Source organism: Pavona decussata, unplaced genomic scaffold (genome assembly GCF_977016875.1).
Source record: "Pavona decussata unplaced genomic scaffold, jaPavDecu1.1 SCAFFOLD_161, whole genome shotgun sequence".
Classification (NCBI taxonomy): domain Eukaryota; kingdom Metazoa; phylum Cnidaria; class Anthozoa; order Scleractinia; family Agariciidae; genus Pavona; species Pavona decussata.
Genome location: NW_028145572.1, coordinates 2025048 through 2037964, shown reverse-complemented (window position 1 = coordinate 2037964; position 12917 = coordinate 2025048). Strand labels below are relative to the sequence as shown.

General features: G+C 39.2%; 1 protein-coding gene across 2 annotated transcripts in view; it reads left to right on the top strand.

Annotated features, from left to right (window-relative positions):
- Positions 1-12917, top strand: part of LOC146464708 (uncharacterized) — a 22707-nt gene extending 9790 nt beyond the window's left edge. Inside the window, exons 1-11 of one of the 2 annotated variants that reach the window (XM_085129554.1) lie at positions 589-934; positions 2648-3156; positions 3699-3873; positions 4707-4920; positions 5637-5772; positions 6472-6634; positions 7831-7990; positions 8915-8996; positions 9576-9631; positions 9923-10177; positions 11153-12917. In XM_085129554.1, the coding sequence (XP_084985680.1) occupies positions 890-934; positions 2648-3156; positions 3699-3873; positions 4707-4920; positions 5637-5772; positions 6472-6634; positions 7831-7990; positions 8915-8996; positions 9576-9631; positions 9923-10177; positions 11153-11229 (1872 nt within the window). In that variant the 5' untranslated portion in view covers positions 589-889 and the 3' untranslated portion in view covers positions 11230-12917. Of the gene's footprint in view, positions 1-588; positions 935-2647; positions 3157-3698; positions 3874-4706; positions 4921-5636; positions 5773-6471; positions 6635-7830; positions 7991-8914; positions 8997-9575; positions 9632-9922; positions 10178-11152 lie in introns of those variants that run through there. The other variant, XM_085129555.1, reaches the window with a different exon arrangement.

The window sequence follows — 12917 nt, the reverse complement described above, 5'->3', positions numbered from 1 at the left end:
GAGATCTTTATTGAATTTCAGAGATAGCTTCTAACTGTTTTCGACCAATCAGAAGCTAGCAGCAGATGCAATATCAATGTTGAAATTACATCATTGTTGCTAAGCGACATGCCGGCCAATTTTCGCAGGCAAACATTAACCTGTTGTTCTAAAGTGGTTTTTGACCAATCATCGCAGAACAACGCGTAAAAAAATTAACTGTTTGCTTAATTTTCTTTGATGTATTTACAACACTTCGGTTATGAGAAGGCGCAGGCTGAATTGAACTTTAAATGTGATTTTCAAAACCAACCTAGCTAAATTAAAACACGATTCAGTCATGAAAATTATAAAAGAACGCTTGTTATATCTGTATGATCAGGTCAAGAAAGTTACTTTGCTTACATCCAACGCAGAACCGTTCTGTTAAGTAGTACGGACCATAAGCTAATGGTACTGCATTATCATGAATTCGGCTACCATAAATATAAAAAATACATTATTTAACATCCTAAAGAAAGTCGTAATTCTTCCAAACTTTACCGTCTTCACCCCATTCCTCACCGCTTTCAAAGTGAAAAACAATAAAGTAATAATAAAAAAGGAAACATGGAACTGGCTAAGAAGTATTCTACGACTCGATTCCACTTTTTGTTTGCCAAGTACTAAAAGTCAATAAATAACAAAACTTAATTAAAATAGGCCCTCATTTGGAAAGAAGAATTAAAAGCTGCCACCTCAATTATGTCATATAATGTCAGTCAGTCGCCATAGCTTCTATAACGGCAATTTCGTAAATGTCGTTAATTATTGAGTAGTTCTGGGCCATTTCCAGTTCAGTTCAAAGGCACCTGCCTTACGCAGCAGAGCAGAGAGAACGAAAATTCCATCTCTTTGATCCGAAGAAGCGATGTATTTTCCGCTGTGTCTTGTCGCAGCAATTTCTGTTTGCAAGGTAAGAACTTATCACACCGAGGTACACGGTTAAAATTAGTTGATCCGTCGCTAACCGCTCCAATAAATACAAATATTTGAGGCTGCGTTGGTGAAATAGAGAAAATTATGCAGAAAAATATGTTTTATATAGAAGAAAAATTGTTAGCAACGTTCAAGAGATAGCTAAAACTAGTTATTCAAGTTTTATTTAGTCACAGATAATAGAATAAAACTTCAAGTTAGGTGAGTAGAATTATTTTGTTTTCAAAACTTGGGACGGAATCATTTTCGGTGTTATGGCGGCCTTAAAAATTCATACTAGTAGTGGTAAACCATTTTACCGCGTGGTCACTCCTCAAATCCTAAACAGCTTTTCTACTTAAACCAAAGATGACTTTTTCGAAGGTGGTAAATATAACATTTCCAGACCAAATTAGTGAACTTGAAAAGAATTAGCGAGACTATCGATCGAAGTAAGAACGGCTGTCGGACTTAAAAAATACTGTTTAAGCATGTTTAAATTACTTGATGCAAAAACTTGAGCTACTTTTTGTTATTATTATAATTCAAAGCTTAGTAACCTCTTTTATGCTTCATTTTCTGAAATGGATAGAAATTTTCTTTATTAGAAAGCATGACGACAGAATTCAACAGAGCGCAGTTTTCATTTTCGAATAACGGAGTAAACCACCGTGTAAATTGTTAATTATTTATTTTGTTAAAGTGAATATTAGAATATGAATTTCGTCTGGCGACTGAATAATTTTGCCCCTACGGGTATTTTTTTAAAGTATACTATGACGACAATATTTGCACCGCCTAGCTACATGTTGCTATGCATATGGTCAAGTTTCAGTATAGAGTTTCCGGAACTTTTCGATAAAATCTGCCTCAAGCCCTGTGCGAACGCTTCCCCCGTTTCCAGTTCGAAACTCATTGCGACAATTCCGCGTACATGAAACAGGGAAGAATGATTTCATCACAGTTCAAAGTTTTCGACTAAGATAGCTAGACTGATCACAGATACGCAACAATGAACTAAACAACTCAGTTTTTCTTACAAAAGGCACCGGCCGTTCTCGGAAAATGTTTCAAAAGCTGCTGAGCGGTACATAAAATTTGTTAATCGTAGCGGCCACCATAAGATCACAACCTGTCGTGAGCTCGATTCCCACTCGGCGCCGGTTTATATTTCCGATTTTGGTTGTCTTTCTCCGTTCTGGGAGACCTAGGGGGGTAGTAAGTCTGGAGGAAGAGATGAAGGGATTTTCATGGGCGAAAGTTTACTAACTTGTAGTAAACTTTCGCCCATGAAAACCCTTCCCCCTGACTTACTGTCTCCCAGGATGTGCTCGATCGCAGGCTAATTCCACCAAGAGCAAAATATCAGCCTTACTTCTTACAAAGCTACAAAGCCACGAAAGAATAAAGCAATTTATTTTCATAGTTTTGGTCAATTCTTTTGTTGAGGAATCTAGCTCATGTTAATTGTCCAAAGAATATATAACAGAAAAAATATGCCAGAGACGAATGTGGCCCGAAAGCGGAGCTGATATGATTGCATTTATTAAAAGCCCTCGTTGCTATTAATTATGATTCATAGGCAGCTTCCTTAATTCCTCAAAAAAAAAAAATCCGTGAATCTGATTTGGTCTCCGGTTAATTCAACAGTTTTTGTTTGTTTGTTTTTATCTAATTTAGTCTCCAGCTAAAATGTATGTTCTATTCGCAGGCATCAGAATTCAGATTTGGTATGCAGAGATCAACAGAATGGCAGTTTACCGGTCGCAAAGTCCAATTCAACTTCACAATGGATATCCCCGAGTCTACACCACTGAAAGCCAAAATCAAACTCCCTTTCAACGGTACCGCTATTTTGCGACTCATTGACGCCAAGGTCACTTTTATCAGCGAGCATCTCAGCCCCAGCGCTAACACAACAACGCTGAAATCCTCGGCAAACGATGGCTTGAATGATATCGCAAGTTTCAATTTCGGGAACATCACACGAGCCTCGGTTGCAAACAGCACTCAGATTAAGATTGATTTCGGGATCCAGGTGATGAATCATGCGCATGTCACTAATGGGGGAGCGCAGTGGGTGAGCGTGGGGGCTCAGTACAAGAACCAGTCTGTGTGGGCCTCGCAACTGGCCGTCAAAACTATCAACCCAGCAAGTAGCAGACCAGATTTGAAGGTGGAACTTTGGCCAGAACTTGGAGGTTATAACTTGATATCTGGGTACGTCTTACGGTGATTGTTTTGACGAATGGATGATTTTCCAATTTTTTATTAACACTATCTGATAGCTGCGAGAAAATAATTGATTTTTGGCAAGAAATAGCGAAATTCTTAGGACAGCAAAAAGTATTAAAAGTATTAAAAATAACCCTTCGTTCGAGTAGACAAACCACTTCTTGTACTGTGTGTCTACTGGTCAAGCATCGAAAATAAGGTGTCGTGGCAAAATTATGATGTTTCTCAAAAGTATCGGTGTTCCCACTCTTGCTAAACGTGTTGTAAAACAAAAGTTCATAAGCTGGCTCTGGAATATCGGGTGTTAACAATATGGTCAAGAATAACATCGGCTTTCTAGATCAGATGAAATACATAAATATACATTGATAAGAGAGGATAAAGGCATTCTTTCTTGACATAGGCCAGATCATTAAAGCATCCAGCTTACGTTTGCGTAAGTAAATGTACTATCGTTTGGATTACAAAGCATTACCAGGTAATAACAACATTACAATGACTTTGTTTTTCTTTATTATTTGACACAGGGGCGAAGTCAGTTTCGACCTGCGTTTGTCTCACTCGGACCTCACCACAGAGGAAGTGGTCAGTGGGATCATTGAATGGCCCCTGCCACCTGTCCTGTTACTTCACAGCTGCAATAAAGTGAAAAGCTCGGTTGATGTGGTGGTGGATAACACCACAGATATGGTTACTATCAAGGTAAGAATGTGGTTCATTTTTTCCGAATTTTCATGAAGTTTGGTTTGGTGAAGGCACGGCGGCATCCAGCAACCGTCTCTGAAATTCATCAGGGAATGATGGTGGTGAGCCGCAATTGTGATGGAATGATTTGCTAAATTTCTGTCTGTTTGTTTGAAATATGCGATGCCTAACTGACTGGCAGATGGATTAAAAGGCCATATGAATATTTAAAAACTCGTCCTCAGTCTCTATTTGAACTCCAGAACCGGCAATTAGACTCTACCTAGACATTGCTCGAGTCCTGCAATTACCACATAAAAAAGTTATAGTTTGGCCCTCGTCTATCTCAACACCGTAACGCCTTGTTTAAAATTTATTGACTAACGTTTCCATAGTTTGCTCACGTCTCGCAACGTTGATTTGTACTAAGAACATGCACCAACTGAAGACACTTCGATGGGGGCATTGCAGATTGATAGGCTTTGGCCACAAGTTTGAAAATAAAATAAAACTTCTCCCAGTGCAGTTGGGGCCTTAAAACAGGAACACGCATGATTACCGTCACTACACTACCAACACTCATTAACGATGTTAGGATAAAATAGGGACTACGTCAGTCCTTAGATTTGGAAATTTTAAATTGTGGTGGCTGTACATGTGTTGTTACGGGAGAAACACTGCTTCCACCTGTCGGGTAATTGATCCCTGCCGCGCATGCGCCAGAATCTTGGATCCTAAGTTCTACTTCAGTTCCAAAATATTTATCAATCTTTCTCCAATTTACTGGTTGTAGTTGTTCTCTTGTTCTCCTTTTTTTTTTTTTTTTTCATATACTCACAATTTATTTTCAGTTTGGAAGACTCAATTTCTCGGACACAGTTAACCTTCGATGTGCATTTAAACTTGACTTGCACAAGACAAAAACCGATGGAAAAATCTATGACTGCACCACTCACGTAAATGTCAGGTACAATGGATCAATCAGTACTTGCAGCTCGTCCTCAGGCTCCCGCGAATTCACAAACGATGGCCCAGCAACAGCTACGTTCCAGTATTATGTCAAACGTAAGTTTGGTGTTATTTCAGTTCTTCGAAATTTTGCTGCCTTACCAGGGGACGAGAGGGTCACTTCATGATGGCACAATATTAGATCAGAGATTACTGACATGAAAAGCGAAATTATATCAGTTATCCACGGAAAAGGACATCACTTTAAGTGTACCCAGTAGTGAGTGTACTGCCAGCTAACCTAGTTGAAATATAGAAGAGGGCGTCATTGGCCCAGTGATTTAGGTGTGGCCAGCAGACAACATAAGTTTTCTGATTGGGTCAGTCAGCTAATTAACAACCGAACACCCACGATTTTTGAACCACATCTTACCTACAATAATTATTAGTCGAGATTTTGTGGAATCATTGTTAAAAGCAGAGAGCTTTGGCAAGACATACATTTCAATATCTTCAATACTACATTTACTACATATTTCGAGAAGTTTATACTATCCTTTGGATTTCTATGTTTGGATATCCTTGGAAGAGATTTCGCGCATCAAAAGCGTAAACTCAATCATTAACTTTACACGTGCGGTTGCGGTTTTTATTAATTTATTATGTCATCTATCGGGAAAAAAAACAGCATTTACATTTACAACCTCGTTCAGGCACGAGTTCATTTTCTTCGTTTCCAGAACTCTGAGCTGGGGGAGAGATTTTTATCTTTTTACGTGCACCCGAAAGTTAAAATATAAACGAACAGTGGATTTAATTTCTTTCTTTTACAGAATCATCCTGTGACGAGGCCCTCGGCATGCAAGATGGAAGCATCAAGAATATCACCGCCTCGTCCTATGCTACTGGTGGAGAGCCCTATGAAGGCAGAATGGGTGGCAAAGGATGGGTACCACACGAAGGCCTCTCGTAAGTCACGTGACCAATACACTAATCTGCGTGGCAGACGCTAGAGCTCTCCTCAGAAGCTTGTTTTTCGCACGTGCGCGCGGTCCTCCCTTCCAGAACGTCTGCCACTCAAGCTAAGAATACACGAATGCGTTTTCGGATTGTAGAGTTGAATAGAATTAACCAGTCAAAATTTCTAACAGCTTCCAAACAGCTGAGAAGGAAATGTGAAGGGAAAAACAACAACAAAAAAAAAAACACAAAGCACAAATTCACTTCACAATACGATATACGTTCTAAAGCTCCAATGAAAAGCTTAACATGAGTTTCCCAAAATCAATTCATGTTGTTTACAGCTTAAAAATTTCAAATCGTAGCCTCCCATGATTTTCCACTCGCATTTCCCCCTCCTTTCTCTAGATCTATAATTATGAACTTTCATCCTGTTTCAAAGTCTCACAAGGCCTATTACCAGGGAGCGAAGGAAGGAAGGAAGGATAGAAAGGAAGAAAGGAAAGAAAAAAAGAAAGAAAGAAAGAATGAAAGAAAGAAAGAAAGAAAGAAAGAAAGAAAGAAAGAAAGAAAGAAAGAAAGAAAGAAAGAAAGAAAGAAAGAAAGAAAGAAAGAAAAGAAGAAATAGGAGAGTTCAGGAAGGAAGAATTAAACAATTACCTGAGACCCTTCGTAGCATTTAGTAATTCATCCTTTGTGTTTTTATAGGGCAGAAAAAAATCAGTTCCTTGAAGTCAACTTTTTAGGCAGAGTGAAAATTCGCCGAATGAGTGTGAAAGGTATGATCGAACACTTCGTGAAAAGTTTCTACCTGTACTACAGCGATGATGGAGTTATCTGGACACCTTACAAAGAAGGAAGTAAAATCAAGGTAAACTGGCTGGTCTAAGAATAGCTGCATGAGGCTCGCGTGGTAGTGCCCGAGGGAATTTAAAAACTGAAGTTAACATTGTTGAATTTGTTGTAGGTGATATATACACACTCGTCATTTTCGAAATTCAGCTTAATTCCTCGTGCTTTTATTTTGAAAGTGGCGGCCATAAGAACTTCCAAAAAACCGAATTTCACAGATGAGAGAATGATCTGCGTAGTAATGATCGTGACCGTAAGTTAAGCAGCATTGAAACATTTTGGGTCAGTTAATAATAATAATAATGTTTATTTCTTATATTGCGCAGTCTAACATGCTATAGAGATATGATCGAATGCGCATCACAAAATGGCTAATCTAAATAATAACAACAATAATAATTTACAATCTCCGGAAAAAACAATAAAATTAAAATATGAGTTAATAAGAGAACTAATAAAAAGCTATTTTAAAAAGATGTGTCTTTAGTAAAACTTTAAAAGTATTCAATGATTGGCATTGTCTGATTTCCAAAGGGAGTCGGTTCCATACTTTGGGCGCGACATTTTCAAACGCCCTATCCCCTAGTGTCTTTTTTGTTCTATAGGTATTATCCATTAGAAGTATGCCCCGGTGTGATCTCAACTGGTACCGCGAGCTGTCATTGATTTTTATCAAGTCTAAAAGATACTGTGGTGCGACGCCATAGATAATTGACAAGTCAAAAGACAATTCAGACGGTGTTTAACAAAACAACGTTCTAAACCATTTTCAATTTTGCCAGCATTCATATCTAAACATTGTCTACTGCCGACAGTGACGAGAAGGCTTGCATTAACTATATATCTATTTAAAATAAACCACTTATAAACAGATTTGGAGGTCCACAGATTGTCTTAAGCGTGGCCTAAGGTAGACTCTGCTTAAATAACTGGCCCATTATATATGACTCAATTTGCTCTTGAAATTGGCGCCGGTTGTTTAAAGAGTGAATAACTTTATCCAGCAGATAAGTCGTTATCCAGTGGATGAAATGTATTTTTTAGAGTACATTTTATCCGCTGGATAGCGGTTTATCCACTGGATAACGTTATCCGCTCTTTGAACAACCAGACCGTGTAGGCCAGTAGCAGACATACAAAGTTCGATAGCCGGGAAACCTGCGCCCCCATAATTTGCGATCTCATTCATTATATTTTTTTTCTGTTTAATTTTAGGAGTTCTTAGCCGTCCAAAATGGACACTACGGCGCAAAGATCATCCTGCCTGTCCCGTTTGAGGCTGTGTTTGTCCGCATTAATCCGACATCTTGGGAAAACAGCATTGCTCTCACAGTTGAATTCTTTGGATGCAACTTGAATCAGCCTTACACGCCAGGTAACTAGTGTTAAAAGCGTGGTTAAAAATCACAAACAAATTTAAAAGCCTTTACTCACGACTACCGAAATTTGTTGAACTGTAATTTGGAAATACTGGGTTTCTTTTTTTCGAAGCAAGAACCATTAAGTTTAACCGCTAAAAAAAACTTTCCACTGGAAATTACTTCAGTTTTCATTATCACACGCACCTTATCACTAGATTCAAAAGTTAGAACCACTTTGTAAACAGAGTAAACAGTACCACACCTAAAAAAAACTTTTTGTGTTTTACAAAAAAATTAACAGCTTTAGAAAAATGTCGTATTACTCAAGGCAATGTAAGAACTGGCCGACCATACCGGCCAGTACAAGGAGGAAGAAGAAATAGTGGTGAGAGCGCAAGCCCTCCTACCCCACCTACCCCACCCAGCCCCAACGAAAATTCTCATTCGTTGAGATTCCGCTTTACAGGCAATTCTGGGAGCATTTGCGACCAAAAGTTAAGGAAAACAGATTTTAAGGCTTTTTTTAACTATTGAGTGCATTATACCACTCGAAAGATGGTTACATTTAAAAAACACAAGGAAATAGGAAACGGGGGTTGCAACCCCCTCGGCCCCACCTAAATCAGCCTGAGTACGGTAATGGAATGGGCCATTTTAAAGGCATCGTTCCACAATAATTTTCAAACTTGAACATTGCGAAAATGGTACTCGTTATTTGAAGAATTCCAAAGGACTGGGGTACGTAACCAGCATTCCCCGCTTCCAGGATCTCTCCTCTTCACGTCTAAAGAGGAGAGATCCTGGGGACGAGGTTGGTGAAAGAGAAGAAAAGATCTAACCATCTAATCAGCCACAACTGATCATCTCTTCAACGATACCTTTCGTTTTCTTTATCTAACAGAAATAAATTCAAGTTGTTTATTCGCGGTTTTTTCCAGGCCCCTTGACGTTTAGCAGTCGTTCATATCTCTTGGACCAAAGCAATGACATTATGTACGTTTGTAGCGTGCCCATGCAAAGGTGAGCCGTAGGCCCGTAGATTTCCAGAATATAATATGCAATATCGTCAAGCGTCCAAATAGGCTTGTAGCGCAGTAAGGTATTTGTTTGTGGCTGAGGACCGCGGTTTTACTGTATAATGCCAACTTCATTCTCAACGACACCTCGTAAGAAGATGTCACTATTTGCTGTTTCAATTTTCGTAATCAAGTATCATTCCCCTTCCCTTTTTTTTTAAGCAAAAGCATAGCATCGACATGATCTTAAAACAACCTCTTTGTCCAGCATACTGATTCTCGGAAGGGGATGCAAATCCCATTCCCACATCAAATTTTGCCCCAGATCCTATTCCAAGTGGTCAAAAGTTAAAGACCAAATCCCATTACCAGTGCCACAAATCCCAATTTTCCATTAAAAAAGGGCAATTCTAGCTTATTCCCAGTTCCCATTTTACCGCTTCAATAGCCTCATAAAAGAGTTGGCTGGAAAGAGATGGCTTTATTTTTGGCCACCTTCCCTTAGTGGAAGAGCCGAACGGGCTCCAAGGAACAAGAAATAAGTAATCTTCACGATTCTTATGATCGCTTTCTAATTTTCCAGCAAGTGGAATTCCCCCAAATGCTTCTTTAGCAGCGACCAAGGTGCTTCGTGGACAGGTAAGTGGAAAATCGTCCATCCTAAACTGGCAATAAAAGACATAAATTTGTAATTAAGATCTTTTTAGCTTAACGAGCATCGTGCGTGATGCAAAACGTGGCGCCTTGCTTTACCCTAAACCCGGCTGACCCTTGGCATTTCCTGTACAACTTTACACAGTGCAGCCCTTTCAATACTATACCTCCCCTTCCTGAATTGCTTCTTTCTGCAAACTTTCGCTGTCTCGAATACAGAAATTGCGTCCATTTTTTTCTTTTAACTTGCTTGTTTGTTCCTCGGTTCTTTTACAGCCATGCACCATGGAGTAATCTCAATACTGGGACATGACACGGTGGAGAACGCTCTGTATGGAGTGAGTTTGAGCGGAAGAGCAGTTTTGAAAAGCACCACAGACCACTCGGCAAAGTTCACCGCTGTTCCAAAGAGTGCCTGGGATGGAATTAAAACCAAAGGTACCACAACTAAGGCTAAGATGGTTGAAAAAGATTTGGCAATCACCAACTCGACTGTCACACCAGCTCGAATTGAAAGCACCAACTGGGGAGGTAATAACCTGTGTTCTGATCGATTTTTGTGATTCTTTAAAGGAGCAAATTGCCATGATTGAATTTTGAAACTCTTTTTTTTTTGCAAAACATAAATGCGATGTTCAACGTGCGCTCAACTCTTGAGTATTGTAGTGACTACGAAGCCATCAACAGTCTCACTCTGAATTTTATGTACAGAAAAAGTAGGCAATGAAAGCTTGAGTGCTTATCGTGAAAAGAGATCAAAACCGGAGAAGGTTGAGAATGAAGTAGGAGAACGATGAAAGAGGAGATGGGAAAAGAGACTACTACACGACCTTATGTTTTTATATTGTCAACTTTGGACTTATATTGGCATGACTTGAGAGAGCTCGTTTTAAAAAAATCCCCCTATAAATAATTTATAGTTATTACAAGTAATAATCAAAGATTAGGGAGTGCGTTCGATGTCACCAGGCTCTCTCTCTTTTGCCAAGTTGGTGATGATGTCATCCGCCCCTACAAAATCTGCGGCCAGGGGATGCCAGATACGCGTCCTAAGATTCCTTCATTAGTATATCCAATCAACGTTGTCCCATACAATCTCGACTCCAATCTGCATTAAGAGTGCTTTTTTGTTTTCTATGTCTACAACCACAAAAACTAAAACACTTTCTTATGCGTCAATTCACCGAAAACCCTATAGTCTAGACTAAATTCTTCAAGCAATTGATCAGTTTCCTGGAAAATGATACCCTATTCTAGACCAAAACTTTCTGATTTCTATGCCCTATCCCTATCCCTATCCCTATCCCATTTGCTTGAAAACCAGACCCTTCACGGCGGCACATATCCATATAGATCATATGTGGGAGTACCTCCCCACCCCCCTCGGGGCTTCTTTGACGCACTCTGCAAGGCCTATATAAGGATAAGCTCCGAAAGGGATCAATCCGGTGGTCTGTTAGATCAGCAAGGAGTCACACCTAATAACCACTGCTTCTCTTTTCGCAGTCTCTGCTAAAGGTGTCCACGTGTATAAGTCATCTTCGTGGAAACTGAAGGCAATTTGGATGTGTACTTCTTCGTAAACCACTCGTGTCTTACAAACAAAGAAACGCCCAGTGGTAGCTTAGTCTTGTAGATTGAACAGTAAAATATTACCAAGAAACACATGGAGCCGCTTTAGGGTTGAATGCATAGCCGCTTACAGTAAGCAATTAGAAGCATTTTTGTCTTGTAGTTTTTTTTATAGTTATTTTATCCGTGTAGTCAGTATGGATATTACGCGACGGCAAGGTGAACGTAAAAAACAAAGGTTCTGATTAGCAAACGATATCCGTACTGTTGTTCGCTGCAAAACAACAACGTGGTTTGACTAACTCCAATTAATTTTTCTAACGAGGACAAGCGACGGTGAATATTTCTCTCTGTTTAATTACGAACTTGAATTCTCTGGCTACTAATTATGTTCCTGGGTAATTCGGTCACAATGGACAAGTTGAACGGGTTTGAACTGATCATGAATCACAATGTTTATCAAATGACGTGAATGTGGATTTATAAGTGACGTTTACATTTGCCTTGCCGTCGTAGCTACGTAATGGCCCATATCTCTTCGATTATGAGCCGACGTCGGCTATGTCAGCTTGGGCACATGCGCAGTAGAGCATGGTTGAGACTATTTTGCATATAACTCGTCGCGGGATGTTTGATTTTCCGCCATTGCAAAAACTTTCAAAAATATCGCAACAAAAATTCAGCTAACTTGCCAAAGATGACCGCGATTCAAACAGACGAAAACAGCCTCCTGATTTCTCCGACGGTATTTGAAAAAGTTTTGCCACGATTTCAAAGTGCTTCACATCAACGCGCGCATGCGCCTGGGGTGACATAGTCCCTTTAAGGATGTTCGAGTGTTGACTTCATTTCTGTACCAATGTACGTTGCGCGCTTGAAGTACAGCTCATTATTTAGTTCAACTACTGAAGTGGTTAATCAATTCAGTGTGTAGTTCAGTAGATTATATTAATCAAAGTAGAATATTTAGTTTTATAAATCGGCTACTGATATGACGCTAACATGTTTTCACCATATCTTCCTGTTACTTGTTGTATTTCTCTTCTTTCAAACACGGATGCAATTTAAGGTTTATAAATTTCACAAAATTTACTAAACTAAAATTTCCCAATAATTACAAGCGAAAACAGTCTTATAAGTAATATGTCAAGAGTAGGGTGTTCCTAAAGGGCGAGCAGCACCATTTGGAACGTCTTAGATAGTTGGTCGAGAGGACAAAAGAACGAACAACACAACAATGCTCCCGCCTCTAAAAACCCATGTAGCTGCAGGTTATCAGCGTCCAGTGAAAATAAAGCTTTTGAAGGGTCCAGCTGTATTGGTTCCTAACAGTATAATTAAAAGTTTAAAGAGACGAGACGGTGAAATTAAAGTTTTTTTTAAAAGTCTTAGCTTTACTGGCACCACTTTGAACTGAATAGAAGCAGGTGTTTGTTGTACAGTAAGTGCATGACAGACCAGCTACGATGGTTTCTCTCTGAGATTTTGGGTTCTCAAACTTGACATCTATTACGCAGTTATTATATGCTGAAAACATTTTAGCCTTTTACGTTCTCTTCAAGTTGTAAAATAGAATCATTTGAAAGTAGCATACGACATTTTAGTTTGAAAAAGTTTTTTCATAGTTAGAATCCTTGGCTAGGTTTTTGTGTAATGCTTCTAGCTCTCTTGTTAATAAACTGTGCACTCGTACACGTGA